The 15,530-nt window shown below is 39.0% G+C and overlaps 2 protein-coding genes across 3 annotated transcripts; one reads left to right on the top strand and one right to left on the bottom strand.

Moving 5' to 3' along the window:
* Positions 1-471: 471 nt before the first annotated feature.
* LOC146482676 (protein CFAP20DC-like) lies at positions 472-5,477 on the bottom strand. 2 transcript variants are annotated; one of them, XM_085107093.1, is made up of 6 exons: positions 5,309-5,477; positions 4,562-5,188; positions 2,949-4,142; positions 2,164-2,505; positions 1,468-1,576; positions 472-880 (listed from the first exon to the last, which is right to left on the bottom strand). In XM_085107093.1, the coding sequence occupies exons 1-6, from the start codon at positions 5,327-5,329 to the stop codon at positions 714-716; spliced, it is 2,460 nt and encodes an 819-aa protein (XP_084963219.1). In that variant the 5' UTR covers positions 5,330-5,477; the 3' UTR covers positions 472-713. The 2 variants fall into 2 exon arrangements, with proteins under 2 accessions (XP_084963219.1, XP_084963218.1); XM_085107092.1 differs by having other exon boundaries at positions 473-883.
* A 39-nt stretch (positions 5,478-5,516) lies between these two features.
* Positions 5,517-13,100, top strand: LOC146482675 (glutamine amidotransferase-like class 1 domain-containing protein 1). The gene is made up of 8 exons (XM_085107094.1): positions 5,517-5,592; positions 5,829-5,905; positions 7,049-7,154; positions 7,445-7,552; positions 8,384-8,481; positions 9,175-9,268; positions 12,433-12,544; positions 12,791-13,100. Exons 1-8 carry the CDS (start codon positions 5,544-5,546, stop codon positions 12,810-12,812), a joined length of 666 nt encoding a protein of 221 aa, XP_084963220.1. The 5' UTR covers positions 5,517-5,543; the 3' UTR covers positions 12,813-13,100.
* Positions 13,101-15,530: the final 2,430 nt, after the last annotated feature.

Genomic DNA, 15,530 nt, shown 5'->3' with positions numbered 1-15,530 from the left:
AGTGTTGGCTGTTCAATAAATACCGATGATGAATCGCTTGAGGATTTATTACGCACCTTGCACCGTCAGATAAAGGACAGCGATTGGTTAAAGGAAAATACTGCAGAAAAATGGGCTGCAGAAAACCCAGAACTGGCGAAAGCATTTTTACATCAAGAGACAAAATGTACCGAGAAATGATCTCATTCCTTAAAATACTCAAAGACTAGGTGTGATTATTAAAGTAACCTCCGTTAGCCTTGTCACCATCCACTGACTCCCCCCAAGGGTGTATTTATGAAGTACTGTATATTATTCGGGATCCATTACCAATAATAATTGTTATAGTCTTTCTATTTCGTGGGCATTTCTTAGATTTTTTCGTGTTTGATATATTACATCAAAAAATGTTGGGAATTTTGCAGTCAATCCAATTGTGGGTGGCATTTCTTAGATTTCCAGACCCCTGAGCCATAAAAAACATCTACAATACATGACATTGTAAAAAAAAAATTGAAATTCAATGAGCTACATAAAAAACTCAGATGTTATTAAATAAATATAAAAAAGTGCTGTCATTTCACATAGTATCAATAACATGTTTTCTAAATCCTATCTCAGCCAACAAATTAATAATAATAATAATAATAATAATAATAATTATAATAATAATAATAATTATAATAAAATTAAACATACTGTATGGCCTATTTTTTATATTTATTTAATTCCTTTTAGGCTAGCTCATAATACTTGTGAGTTCTGGGATCAAAATAACAGTTCAAGCATGGATCATACAACAAATCCAGCTCCTCTTCATTTGCCGCATCATGATCCACACTATTGCTTGGATTACGACTTCTTGGCGGTGATAAAGCTGCTGAAAGAGCGTCATTTTGACCTGCTAAAAAAAAAGAAAATTTTGCATTGTTTAAATTAGCAAGTGAAATTTGAGGGTAGTGAACGACAAGAATAAAACTAAACGTTATGAAATGCACTTCTGTAGCCAGACTCTAATGAGCACTTTCCAAACCTGGCCCCAGTTGTTCAAAGGAGGTAATATAGGAGGCGTTAGCTTAAAATTTAGCTTTGGAAAACATTTTCAATGAGTGAGACGAAAGCCTTGGCTAACTTTTAATGATTTGTGGATAAGCATTCAAACAACCAGGCCCTGCAAAATGATGATAGCTGATGGGAATGAGCCCAGTGACAGTGACATGGCAGACAGCCCTCCCTGACTACTCCTTTATCCTGCCGCAGGAACAAGAGGCAGCTGCATTTGTAACCTGCAATCAGGCGTTCCTTTTTTTGGGGGAGCATGAAAGTGTGGCAGACTGAGAGCCACACTTATTTTGCACTCCTACGAAAAAGAGAATGCTTGATCACAGGTTACTGAATTTACAGCCTATCATGTAAAGAGCTTTTAAGTTATGACTTCTCTCTTACAAGGCTGGTGTGTGATAATGTAACAAGTACATGTACACTCACCTGAGCTCATCTTTTGACTAGGTAGTACAATAGGTGGACTGAATACATCAGTGTACTCCCTGGGGTCCATTGGCAAGGTGGCCGTCAAGTCAGGTTCTGGTCCAGGATGCTGTTAGTAACAACATGTTATAATAATTATTTAATTCAATTTAAAAGAAAATTGGGGAGTGGGGGGGGGGGGGGGGGGGGCTTAAAATCAGAGCACTTCATGTACAGCTGTGTGTATGTTTCCACTTTCTTCATTCATTTCACGTTATTGGTTGGTTGGGTAACAGTGAGGTCAAAACTGGGCTGATGACGGCAACCAGAAGCACCTCCTTTACAACGAATGCTGAAATCCAATCTTACTGCAGACACTGACAATGAATGTAAAGTGTAAAATAAACCTGTACTGCAGCTGGCTCATTCATGATACTACATGCTTGTACATGTTGTGGCTTAAATTTTTGTTTTGGTTCAAAATGTTTCAAACCAGTTTAATTTTTATTTTCCATGCAGTAATTTCATTACCATAATCTGAGACAAGGCAAAATAAAAATCAAACTGGTTTGAAAATTTTTCAACCTAAAAATTAGTTTGAACCACAACGTACATATTAATTTTATGCTCACAACATCTACATTGTACAAGTAGCTAAACAATGCCAACCACCCCCACTCCCCTCCCCCCCCCCCCCCCTCGGGAAATCCCACTTACCCTCATTTCATCCAAATAGCGATGTATCCTCTTATCAGGGGGAGGTGGGCGTTTCCACGTTGAGTAACTTGTATCATCACTGTCATCACTCAGGGAATCCCCTCCGTCATTATTAACAATCGCTTCCTCTGATTCCGATGTTCCTTCACGAATTATGTGTTCTTGACCAAAAGAGCTGTTAAAGGATCGATCAAGCGACTTATCCAACAAGTTGTTACTCATAACAGAAGTGTCAAATCGCCATGAACTGGCGTTTGATTGATAGTTCCTCCACGAGCTAGCATCAGATTGATAGTTTTTTGCATCATAAGTTTTAGTGTTGTTTTTGCGAGGTGAAGGAATCTGTCAAGAGAAGGAAAATATACAAGTGCTTAAAAAGAGACAAATACAAATCAAATAAGAATTATGCAACAATAAGTTTGAGAGAGGGTTACCCGGTGCTTTTGGGATCTTCGGAAATTAATATGTGAAGGTTACTTGATTTCTAAATTTACTACATAATTATTAATGATACTACAACTTGACTGTTGATGAAACATCTTGTTTTTCTGGCCGTGCTATTATTAGACAGTGCCACAATCTACTATGGATTAGCCAAAATGTATAATAATTATTTATTTACACATGTACAGTGTATAACTGACAGCGTAAACTCAAGTCTTTTAGGGTATAACTTCAGTTGGTACTCAGGAATCATTGTACCAGTTTTAAATCTCATTCCTAAATTATTGCATGACAGACAATAAAGGAAGCTACCATGAATGCACTACTTATAACGTTCTCACCTCTTTTAACAGACTACTTCTGATACTCATCCTTAAAATCTGTGAGTTAGACAGTGGATCAGGTTCGGGGCTTGGGCTGGCTAAGGGGCTCAACTTAGAACCACTTGAACTACACCTTGAGTTTCCACTTGTCTTCAAAAAGTTCTGAAGGTCATCTTCTTCAGCAGAACTTTCCCCTGAAGCTTTGTAAAAGTCACTGTCATATTCAGATCTATTGCTATCTTTCCTTGCCCGGTTCTGTGCCTTACTCCTAGAATCTTTAACATCAAGTGTTTGGAGAGCAGGTTTCTCTTCCAGAGGAGCTGTTCCTGGGTTACAATCATGTTGCTTTCTCTGACGACTTCTTGGTGATCTCGGTGCTGATCGAGGTCTCGAAGAAAAGGTAAAAATTGGTGGAGAACTTTTCTCAACTTCTGTTGTTTGTGGCCGCTGTTCTTTTGAAGTAATGCCATTATTATTGTTGTGACCATTTTGTTCCTTGTCTGGAATTTTTATTTCCAGTTTCTTAAAACTTTCTGCTAGGCTACTATCATTGCCAGACATTTTCAAAGAACTCTCGCTTTGTGATCTAGAAATTGATTCTGGGTTGCTGTCCAAATCTCTATCCTCAGAGACAATGTCTTTTGACAAAGAACCATTCACCTCGTTCTTAACTGAATTATTGGTGGGATCCTTACAATCAACACTGCGTGAAATTACATTTCCACTTCCTGGATGTTTGACCCTAAAAGGTCTTCGTCGAGTCTTTCCTCCTGATCCAGTCCTTGGAGGTCGTGGCTGCATCATGGATTGTGTAGCTTCGATTCCTAGCTGTGAATTAGATAACTCTGCACTACTTAAACAGGTTGCATCCGAGAAAGACCTTTGGTACGAAAGTCTGTGAGTTAGTCGGCTACTTTCGCGCCCACTATCAGGCTCCACAGCAGGTGAAACAGTTCCTAATGGTGGTATTGAACCACTACGATTTAGTCCAGATGAAGAACGCCCACTTGCAGATGATGTACCCCCTTCGCGCGAGGACTTGCGGGCATGTTTAGGAATAACAATTTTTGAACCAAATGCAATATGTGTTGGCTCCTCTTCTTGCCTGCTCCCAGGATCTGAATCAGTGTGGATGGGTGTAGAGGGTGGTGGGAGGCCGGCTTTTTCCTTTGATTTGAATTCTGACCGCCACAGTTTAGCCATGTTGATGACCTTGAAAGAAGGCAAAATATGAGATAACATGTACTATGCAGCCCTGTCAAATTTTTGCAGCAATAGGCAACAGAACAGGAGGTAGTACGTGACCAAAGGGGTCTTGGGAAAAGTTGTGTGAAATAAGATACAACTGAATCATCAACTATAGGAGATATTAAAATAAAATCACCTGTTCCCCTTTCATATTTTGAGAGGGCTAACTTCAATAAAAGCTGATGAAAAAAATCAACAAAGTTTCATCACAAGTTACAATAATTAGCCTTCCTAATTAAATTTTCTAACCTTTAAACAAACGTAGGTAGGTTTGCGTAATACGCATAATTAATTGCTAAAATTGTTATTAGTACCCAGCTGTAGGGTATTTATATAAACATTTGTTTTGCGCGTGTTTATACAAATAAAAACGTTAACGATACCTGAGTATAATATTGTACATCTGGTGAAGTTGACAGCTGAAGTGCTTTAGGAATGTTATCCAGTTCACCGCAGTTTGTGCTTTCACAGCAGTAAATTTCATCATCGTCAGTAGTATCATAAGGCTGCAATTTCATAGTAAATATTTTTCGCAAACGGCAACTTGCTGATATTGTCAAGTTTTCTAGAGCCTTAAAGGATTGTCCCTTGAATGTCTCACCAACTATCGATTGCAGATCCATGCAAAGATTCAACCATACGCCAAGGCGAAGAATATTGAGCGGAAATCGCGCGTGTAACTGAGTGATGGTAACGTCTCTGTGGTTTGACGACAACAGAATCCGCCGTTTGTTATTACCCGAGTCCGTGATCCCAAACTCGAGAGAAAACGAATGTCCTAGCGGCACATACAACTGGAGCACCAAAAACCGCTGTAAAAGCCCTAAAGATTGCTTCTCATCCTTAGGAAGGCTCATTTTCGTAGTGGTTGTCTCGCCCTCCAAAATGTAAACAAAGCTCTTAACGTCCTTGTCGTAAACTTTGTTTTTCGCCGATGCACTTCCACTCAGTCTCCATTTTGCCACAGTTTCGCGGCCTTGGACGCTGAAGACTTCCACATAAGGGCCTCCCTGCCACCACAAGTCATAAGAAAAGATAGAAATAGTCGGTTATTAGCAATTTGCAAAAGTGTAACCACAGGTTACCGATTTATCGCAGAGCGTGATAAATTGATCGACTAGTTCACTTACTTGAAACTCATGTTTAAACATTATTTCCCGGCAAATGAGTGCTCATGAAGCTAGGTTTATCCAAAATGTCCTCAAGTTTGCAGATATATGTTAAATACACAAAACATCGAAGTGTTCAAATTAGAAAAAGGCCTAATTCTTGCGTCGCCGACCAGTGCCATATTCAAAATGAACGCATGCGTGGACGTTACCTTTTCTTGAAGGGAGGGAGTCTGGGACGGGTAAAGAATCCAAGATGGCGGGGAAACCGAGCTGTTTGATAGTTTGTAGCTCAGCATCTCAAGGTAAGAATCGTGTCAGTGATAATCTCGTGAGTAAGATAGGAAGAGCATAAGGGAGAAAGATTATCCTTGTCAATTTGAAAATAATTTCAAGGTTTTCTTTTTCAGTGAAGATAGTCTTTATTTCATTGTCATGAATGCCACCTTCTGTCGCCCTCAAATGTCAAACTCAAGCTTATAAATTTTACAAGTTCAAATTTTCTTAAGTGAAGTGAATTTCTTGCAATTTTGTTCTGTAGGTGTCTCGGCTCAATCCTTCATCCACGCATTTACACTGACGCACTCTGTGTTTAATGTGCAGATTGCAACACCTCGGGTAAGACATCTCGTTGCCTAGCTTCTTGAACAACCTGGTAATATAATGTCCTTATCAGTATCCAGGGGGATGAGTACCCTCACGCTTAAAAAGCAATCGGTGACTGAGCTATAAATAAAGGAAGCCATGTGTTTGTAGTCTCCCTGAAACCAAGCAGGACAACATGTTTAGTTTTTTGAGGGTCGCAGGGTCCACGAGTTGTTGCACAGCCCAAGTCTACCATGAACAATTTCACATTCAATGACAAACGCTATAAACAGACACACGGAACTGCTATATGGCTCTCTCTTGTGCTGATCTGTTTTGCACCAAATATGAGACAGATGCATCACTACATGCCTCCTTCCAATTTTTTGTGCTGGACTGGATCTGTTGGAGTGAGGTGGTAGTTACAGGCAGAGCATGAAACACTACATGTAGTTGTTGGGACGGGTACTGAGGCAGCTCTTTGACAGCAATTTTGTGCCGCTGCGAGATGCTGGGAATTAAGTCAGCGACTTCCTTGACATTGATTATTGCCTTTCTAATCAGGGCACACCAGTTAATCCTGCCAGAGGCGGTAGACTCAAGTTGTCATAACAGACTACACTGTACCATGATGACATAACATAGTGTATCCCATCTTGGGCAGGGGGTTTGTAGTACCCCTAATTTTTATGCTACTAATAGAAACAGGTGAAGCTGTGGCTGAGTGGGAGCCTGTGGCTCTTGTGTGACGTTACCTTTTTTAAAAGTACCTGTGGGCAGAAGTGTAGTGTTGATAATTATTAAAGACAAATAAAACCTGCCAGAAACTCGCTGTCCACTCAACAGTCAACATCTGCAGTGTTCCAGATAAGAGAGGTTTAAAAACCTGCAAAACTGGTTTCCTGACCCAGCAAACATAATGGAAAACTTAAAAAGATTTGAGAGAACCACACCTTTTGATCCCTTGAAATAATTATTAACTACCAGTACCTGACTTTGCAAGTTATCTGAAACACTGCATCTGGATTCAATATAGTGACATCTTATTTCTAATCGTAATAATAATTATTACAATTAAATTATTAGGCCTTTTGAAATGTCAGTGAAAGTGTATCTTCAGTAATTACAATATTGTGACAAGTGTGTTTAAATTTGTTTTCTGTTTTTTAACCTCAGGGTCAACAAATAGATTTTGTGAAGTCAGATGAAAACAGCAGGAAGTGGTTAAATGAATTTAGAACCAAACCATTTTCGGTTCCAGGAAAACTTGAGGATGTCGATGGTAAAAACAGTTTGCCTACCCAGAATATCCTTTCCCTTTTATTTTTTTGTATGATACAGTACATGGCTTTGTATCCAATTTTAATTATTTTGTTATATGATCTATTAATAAAACTAGTATGTACATTCATTCTTTAATACTTGTTTCTGACTGACTGATATCCCCCCCCCCCCTCCCCCAATCAGCCACACAGGTTAGCTGTGTGTATTAATCTGAGTATATACGTATAAGAAATTGCTTAAATATAATGTTACTCAATAATTTATCTCTAAGTTTATATTTCTCTGCAGCCTCCAGATATAGTGCAGTACTCATTCCTAGTTCTCCAGGAGCTCTTCATGATCTTGCTAAAGACAATGAGCTTGCTAAACTTCTTAATGCTTTCATCCAAGAAAAGAGTGAGTACCCGTACACTGTATGATGTGTTGTACATATGACACATCATTTAACTTCTGAAGGAATATTCTAAGGCAAAGAAAATCCTAGTGCAAGTGAATATTTCACCCCAGGGGGGATACTCGGGTATAAATGTGACGGGGGGGGGGGGGGGGGTCCAACATATTTCTTTGAGTCTAAAATTTTCATTTCCTGTATTTTTTTGGGTTGAAGATTTAACCACGTGTTTTTTGGGGTCTGAAAAATCTGCGCATATTTTTTTGGGTTCAAATTTCCGCCAGGCTTATAGTTCTGATGCAATTCAAGCCAAAGTTCCTGCAAGATCGGAAAGCATGATTTCCAGACTTGTATTTTTTTGGGTGCATAATATAAGGTCCATGTATTTTTTTGGGTGCAAAATATTAGGCTCCGTCTGACCCCCTGTCACGTTTATACCCGAGTAACCCCCCTGGGTATTTCACAGTAAACTGACGTGTGTACAATGACTTTTGACACACACCTCACATGAAAAGAAAAACATGTTATCTTGAATGGCAGCAGTTATGAACTACATGTATCAGCAGTCGTTTAGGACTTTTTGTCGTGTGACTCACACCACCTTAAGTTACCCTATGTGACAAAAATTAACATCTCACTAGTACTTGACAAAGATTCCATGAATGACTTAAAAGCTAATGTACACTTTGGTAAATGTATTTTTTGATCTTGACAGCTAACTTGAACTTGGTAGTTTTTTCAATCACTAGTTTTTCATGCACACTGTCAGTAGTAACTTAGTAAACACAATAAGATATTAATTAATTTTTTCCCTTTGTTTTTTATCTTTCATTTAGAGCCTATCTGTGCTATTGGACATGGTGTTGCTGGACTTTGCTCAGCAAAAAGGGAAGGAGGAAAATCCTGGAGTTTCAAGAGTTATAGTGTGACAGGGGTAAATAATATTTATTTATTACTAAGGCTCAGTCAATGTGCTATATTGCTCTTGTCATACATTAAAAAAAATCTTTTTTAAAAATAAATTAATTAAAAGTTCTTTTTTTGCCAGGATTCAAAATAATCACTATAATAATAAAAATAACAATAAACTTTAATTTAGCATCCAGACTGATCAGAAAATTGAGGAATGAAGGCCAGATTTGGTAGTCATGAATGAGAATGACAAGAACTGCCATTAAATAAAAGCTGTGACAATCCCTGAAGATTCTAGAGTAAAAATGAAAAGGGATGAAAAAGTGGAAAAAACCAAGAATGGGCCTAAGAGGTCTGACTAATGTGTGGCCTAAAGACACAGGAGATTATTGCAGTACAGGTAGTGTGCCTTAGGAACCAATCCAAGAAGACTCAAAGAAACCCTGAATGCCATCGGAATGAACACGCCAATTGGGCAAATTCAGAAATCAATGCTGATGGGATCAGCTAGGAGTATTAGAAAAGTTGTTGTCAGTAATGAATTGTAGCACCCTAGTAAATACAAGGTTTACATGTAAGACCTGTTGCTGTGAAAATCCTGAATAATGATAATGGTAATGATAATGATAATGATAATGATAATGATCATCATATATATATGTTTTTTTTCTTTAATGTAAAGCATCACTGATTAATAGTTTTTATGTTCATGCAGCCTTCGGTCTTTGAATCAGCTCGTTCATCTGACTTTTCAAGTCTTCCTATAATCATTGAAGACTGGATCAAGGATAATGGTGGCACATACAGTGGTGAGTTAACTGCAAAATCTTATAACTTGTTAAAAATACAACATTTTCAAACTCAAGAAACCCCAATTAACCAAGAAATGCCTCCTTAACATGTGTATTCTCCATTCATGTCAGGGGATCCCTACTAAACCTAGGGAATTTCCACTCAACTCAGGGAATCTCCACTAAGTCTAAACCTGGGAAGCTCCACTAAACCCATGGAATCACCACTAAACCCAGTGAATCCCCACTAAAGCCAGAGAATCTCTACTCAGCTTAGGGAATCTCCACTGAAACCAGGGAATCTTCACTAAACCCAGGGAATCTATGCAAAACCCAAGGAATCCCCACTCAACTTGGGAAATTCCACTAAAATCCAGGGAATCTCTACTCCACTGAGGGAATCCCCACTAAACCTGGAAATTAAAAGAAATGATTTAGAAATACATGAAACAAGAAATATGAGTGATAGGAACCGACGTTTCGGTGCATCTTGCGCCATTATCAAGGTTACATAATTAATGATAAAAAGCGGTTTGTAAAAAGGCTAAGTTGAAGCGAATTTACATAATATAGCGGCAAGCTAATTACTTAAATACTTTAGCACGAAGAGAATCGGACTGCACATTCAATGTTGGTTTAAGCTCTTGAATATACAGCATTTCATTAACAAGGCAGTCAAATTTGTTCATGCATTTCTTGATTACATTGAAGCATGCTAAGAAATTGTTCGGAACAGCAGTGTTATGTTCTTTGTAGTAATGCTTGCAGATTGATGACGCCTTTTGACGGTGTCCCTCAAAGCGCGTGTGAAGGTGGCCCTTTGTACAACATAACCTGCATCACACAGGTCACACTTGAATAAATAAACAACACATTGCTGGGTTACAATGTTGGGCTTGGGCTCACGCAGGCTTAGATCTTGATTAAGCTTACGACTAGTAAACACAGGTTAAATGGTCTTTCCCACCTTGCTGTTAAGATCTCTAAGTTGCCGTTTGACAGACACTGCAGCATCCAGATCTTTATAGGGGATAGCTATCCGGATGACGTCATCGGTATGCTGTTTAGACTGGTCCGCTGCGACTCTCGAGGTGATAAATTTGTTGATGAAAGAATCAATAAGGTGATTCGGATACCTCAGCTTTCGGAAAACTCCTCTCAAGCGTTCACACTCCTCTGAGAAATGTGTCCAAGATGATGATAGCCGGTGCGCGCGATCAAGCATGGTGACGAGCAAACCCTGTTTGTAGCGGCTGTCCACATGGCTATGATAGTGCAGGAGAAGACCTGTGTTTGTCGGCTTAACGTAAGCCTTTGTTTCAACACATGGTGCGCGATTTAGAAGCTGTAAACCAAGGAAAGGGAGCATCCCGTTTTCCTCTACCTTCATAGTGAAACTTACGGCGCTATGGGCGTGATTCAAGGTATCCAGAAATGCTGTGGCTGCCGCCAGATTTGGCATCTTGACCAGAGTGTCATCTACGTAGCGGCGGTAAAAATCTGGGAGTTTTCCTTGACTTTTCAGGGACCCTTCAATAGAGCACATGAATACACTAGCCAAAAGGGGTCCAAGGGGAGACCCCATGGCTACTCCATCGGTCTGTTCGTAAAGGGCCCCATCGAACTGAAACAGCTGCCCCTTTGTAGCAACATGTAGAAGATCAATAAGATCAGTTCTGATCAAGTTTAGGCCATAGGTGTCATTGAACCAGTTGTTCTCGAAAGCTTCGTGTGCCAGGATGTCAATTGTTTCGTCCAGGGGTACATTTGTGAGGAGCGATGAGACGTCATAAGAGACCAAGATTTCTCCCTGGTTTATCTTAACTCCACAAATTTCATTTGTGAAGGCAAAGATATCAGTGATGGTATTTTCGTTTACAGACAGAGGCTTAAGCTTAGCATCCAGCCATTTAGCAAGGGCATAGTTGTAGGTGCCCGTAGCCCACTAAATTGAGGGAATCTCCACTAAAGCTAGGGAATCTCTACTTAACTCATGGAATCTCCACTAAAGCCAGGAAATCTCCACTCAACTCAGGGAATGTCACTAAATCCAAAGAATCTCCTCTCAACTCAGGGTATCCCCACTCAGCTAAGGGAATCTCCACTAAACCCAGGGAATCTCCACTAAAGCTAGGGAATCTCTACTCAACTCAGGGAATCTCCACTAAATCCAGGTAATCACCACTCAACTTAGAGAATCCTCCTAAACCCAAGGAATCCAGTTCCCCTCAGGGAATCTCCACTAAATCCAAAGAATCTCCTCTCAACTCAGGGAATCTGCACTAAACTCATGGAATCACCACTCACTTTGGGAATCCACACCAAAGCCAGAGAATCTCACGTAGCTCGGGGAATCTCCACTTAAAACCCAGAGAATCTCCACTAAATCCAGAGATTCTCCTCTCGACTTAAGGAATTCCCACTAAATGGATAAAATCACCACTCAAGTCAGGGAATCCAAGAGTCCAAGAGTCGTACCTGTTTCAAAATCCTCTTAAAGAATTGCTTATCTCCAACTACTGACTGGCTCATTGATGTACATTATTTCCCAGTTTTTGCGTGTGCACTTCCCCTTGTTTATTGTTATTTTTGTGTGTGCGTGTGTTTGTGAATGGTAAATTGTGTCCTTAGTTCTATGTTAATGTAGGGTATTTGGAAATTTTTCCGCTTGGCCCAGCCACTTAGCTCGATCAGCTTGCTATTTCTAAGTGGCTGTGCTCTCTTCCTTAGTAATTTTTCTTTCTTGCATTTATGTTAACACTGTATAATTTTGAGCACGAATAAAGATTGTTGTTGTTGTTCAGTTGTTGTTGTTGTTGTTGGAATCCCCGCTCAACTCAGGGAATCTCCACCCAATCTTCACTAGACCTGGGTAATCCCCACTAAATCCAGGGAATCCCCACTATAAAAACTAGATGGAATCCATACTTTAGAAAAGAATGTCTAATAAGCCCAGAGTAATCAGTAAGGCTCAGTAAATCCCCATCTAACCCTGGAAATTTGTGCTCAATCAAGGGGAATCCCCACATAAATCTGATAGTCTAAGTCTGGGAAATATCTCACAACAATTATTATGTAAAGAAATCAATTAAATTTTACTACCGGTATTCTAAATACAGGGTTTTAGATAGGCCCAGAAAGTGAAACTATTTCTGAGTAAAACATATTTTCATTTTTTTCAGCTAGTGAACCCGATGGAATGCATGTAATTATTGACAGGCACCTTATAACAGGACAAAATGACACATCAACACTCTCTGCTGTGCAGAATCTCATTCTTTTGTGTAATGCAAGGTAAGTAAAGACTGAACAGCTGAGTTAATTTTATCTTGTCACAAGTTTTATCCAGGATGAACTATTTCCTTTAAAGAAAGTCTAAATACAGGTCCACAGTTGAAAGACTGTAGTAAGCTCATTATAATTTATAAATTATTAGTAAGCAAGTACTATTCTGCAATCAGTTTTATTTATTAAACTTAAATTGCATTTGCCCAGACCTTTGTTCTATTAATGCTGTCTACAACTCTTTTGTTTTTATAGACAAGGAAAGACGAAGAGTTGAAGAATGACCTTAATGTACATCGCTGAATTATCTATATAATTATATATTTTAGGATCTATGGTTAATCATAGCTGCAATATAGATATTATATAAATTACGTAAGTGCCTGTCACTGGACATTGTTGTGTGAAGATACAGATCAGCATACAAACAAGAAAAATAAACATTACGAAATGAGACAATGTCTTTTAGGCTTTACGTGTATGCCACTTTTACCACAGTCTGCAATCCAATGACCTGGTTTTGGCAAAAACAAGTAATGTCTTGTTTGTAGATATTCAGACATGACTTTTCATCGTGTGAGAATTTGCAATGACACAACTTTTTCCAATTACAAACTTGCAGTGCTTTTCAGTGTCAGTAACATGCAGGATTTGTTTAGGATCTACTCAGAGACGTTCAACACTCTTTTTTTAACTGGCACTCTCAACCTCTCTCAAAAGGTGGACACCCTTAGTACTGTCTAGGTATCCACCCTTGTGTGAGTGTACTTGCATACAGACAAATGAAGACACGGAATTTTGGTCTGAGCCAGTCAGCCTGATTGGGTCCACCTTACAGAGATGCCCTCCTTGCTGGGGTATCTGCTTTGAGAGAGTCCACTATACAAGTCATGCAGTAGTATTTATTTGTATCAGCTTAGAATTTAATTACGAGGTAGTGGTAGTCATTGTATTGATACTAGGGATTTTAAGAAACCACGACGGCAAAGCCAGCGAAAACGTCACTTGAAAAGATAAATTCACATTCACGTTACTGCACTAATTGGCAATTATTCTATTTCGTTCAACTTGTACAATGTACTTATTAAAATAAACTATCCAGTAACAGGACGGACGGGAAAAGCGTTCAAGTTACAACAAAGCTGAGCTTTTAATGAATGAGATTTTTACCGTCACGTGCTCCATTCTCCACACAACTTTCAATTTGGTCATTTCACGTTGTTGTTTGACCCAGGACGGAAAAGAAATGTAGCAAAATTTATAACACGCATACAGGGCGGTTGTTTTGTGACGTTTTCATTGCCGTTGCAGCTGCTTAAATTCCCTAATAATGACCATGCATTTTGTTGAAAGACAACAGGGACCCAGAGGAAAGAGTGAAAGGAACAAACGTGTGTTTTATGACTTTAAATTTTACATTTCTTACACATAAGAACATGATAATTTATAGAGACACTGAACCTTGAATTTCCACGTCAGCTGACGTAGAGCTGGTAAATTTCGTCACTTATTTGGATTCATTGAGAAAAAGTCTGAAGTGGTATGTGTTGAGTTACATTTTTTAGAAGCACTGAAAAGTTTGAAAAGCACTATATAAATGAACAGTTACATAATAATGCTATTAATAATAATAAGAAAACCTAACCTAACCAATTTATTTTACATTTTTCAGTGTCACCTACTAAATAAAGGAATTACACAAAACAGTACATTTTGTAATGGCTTATGTTTACTTTCTATTTCGGAAATGGTATGTGTTGAGTTACATTTGAAACTCTGTTAAATAGCCATTCTTGGGAAACGGCTAATTTTGGTGGCCACTTCTTAATAAAAGAGTTAACTTAATATTCATCGTTGTGGAAGCTGTACTTTTGTTGGTATGTGGTGGTGTAAATGCAACAAGGCTATTTGGTCCCGGTTGTTCAAGGAACGGAAAACTCTATCCAGTGAATAAATCGCTATCCAAAGCAAAAAAAAAAATGCCCGCCCGATGGCGATTTATCCGCTGGATAAGGTTATCCGCTCTTTGAACAACTTGAACTTGTACGCCGGTACATCAGAAAAAAATATAGAGGATATAAAAACAAACGAAAAACACCAGCCAAAAAGAATGCAATCCCGATTTTTCGAACCCTCGGTTAGCCTGAACTCCAGATAACTTGAATGAGAGGCTGTTTCCATTGGATTTGCTTCACTCAACCACTACTAACAATAATAACCCTGATTTCTCGAACCTACAATTACCCGAAACTCCTGCAAACTAAAGCCAATTCTTTGCTCCCTTGGGTACAACTCCCATGGGGGAGGGGGGATTACTCCGAGTTTTAAAAAGTAGCAGGTTTGGATGAATTTTTTCTGGGATTCACGATTTCGGGATTCTTTTTGGTGAGAAAATTTTCGCTGGAATTTTTTTCCTTTTGCCAACGATATTCTTGGGTATTAAAAAACATTGAATATTCGCGGTAAAGAGTAGTTAATATGGTACGTTAAGCGGACGTTAAAAAGAAATGAAAACAAAAACAAACAAACAAATAACCAGTCGTTTTAATATTCACTGGCTGACTTGCGTTACATTGCTTCCGTTCTTGAAACCGATCACCACTTAAACATCAACCAGCTACGCAATAGTCCAGGACAAAAGTCCTAACTCTGTCGCTACGATATTTATTTATACAACACTTTTTATATTTCCAGTGCGTCGTCAACCTCCACTTGAAGTCTCTTTAGCTGCGGTGTGCGAAAGAGATCTCTTGCTCGGGTCTTGGAATGTGACATTCAGAGGAACATTAATTCCTTCCCCAATGTGCCAGCGACCTTTTCCCAAAACTTTGGATGTCGTATGTTGGAACGACTATTTTTTCCTTGAACGTTTATTGGCTGGATAGTATGATAAATAAAGAGACACGAACAATCCATTTGAAGTTTTACTGTTGCTCTTCGTTTAATTGTCCTTACGCATTTCTGAGTGTTTTTGCGGTTCGAAAATTCAGCATGG

The sequence above is a fragment of the Pavona decussata genome, unplaced genomic scaffold (assembly GCF_977016875.1).
Source record: "Pavona decussata unplaced genomic scaffold, jaPavDecu1.1 SCAFFOLD_45, whole genome shotgun sequence".
NCBI lineage: Eukaryota > Metazoa > Cnidaria > Anthozoa > Scleractinia > Agariciidae > Pavona > Pavona decussata.
The sequence above is the reverse complement of the archived record's forward strand: the minus strand, read 5'-3'. Positions and strand labels throughout refer to the sequence as shown.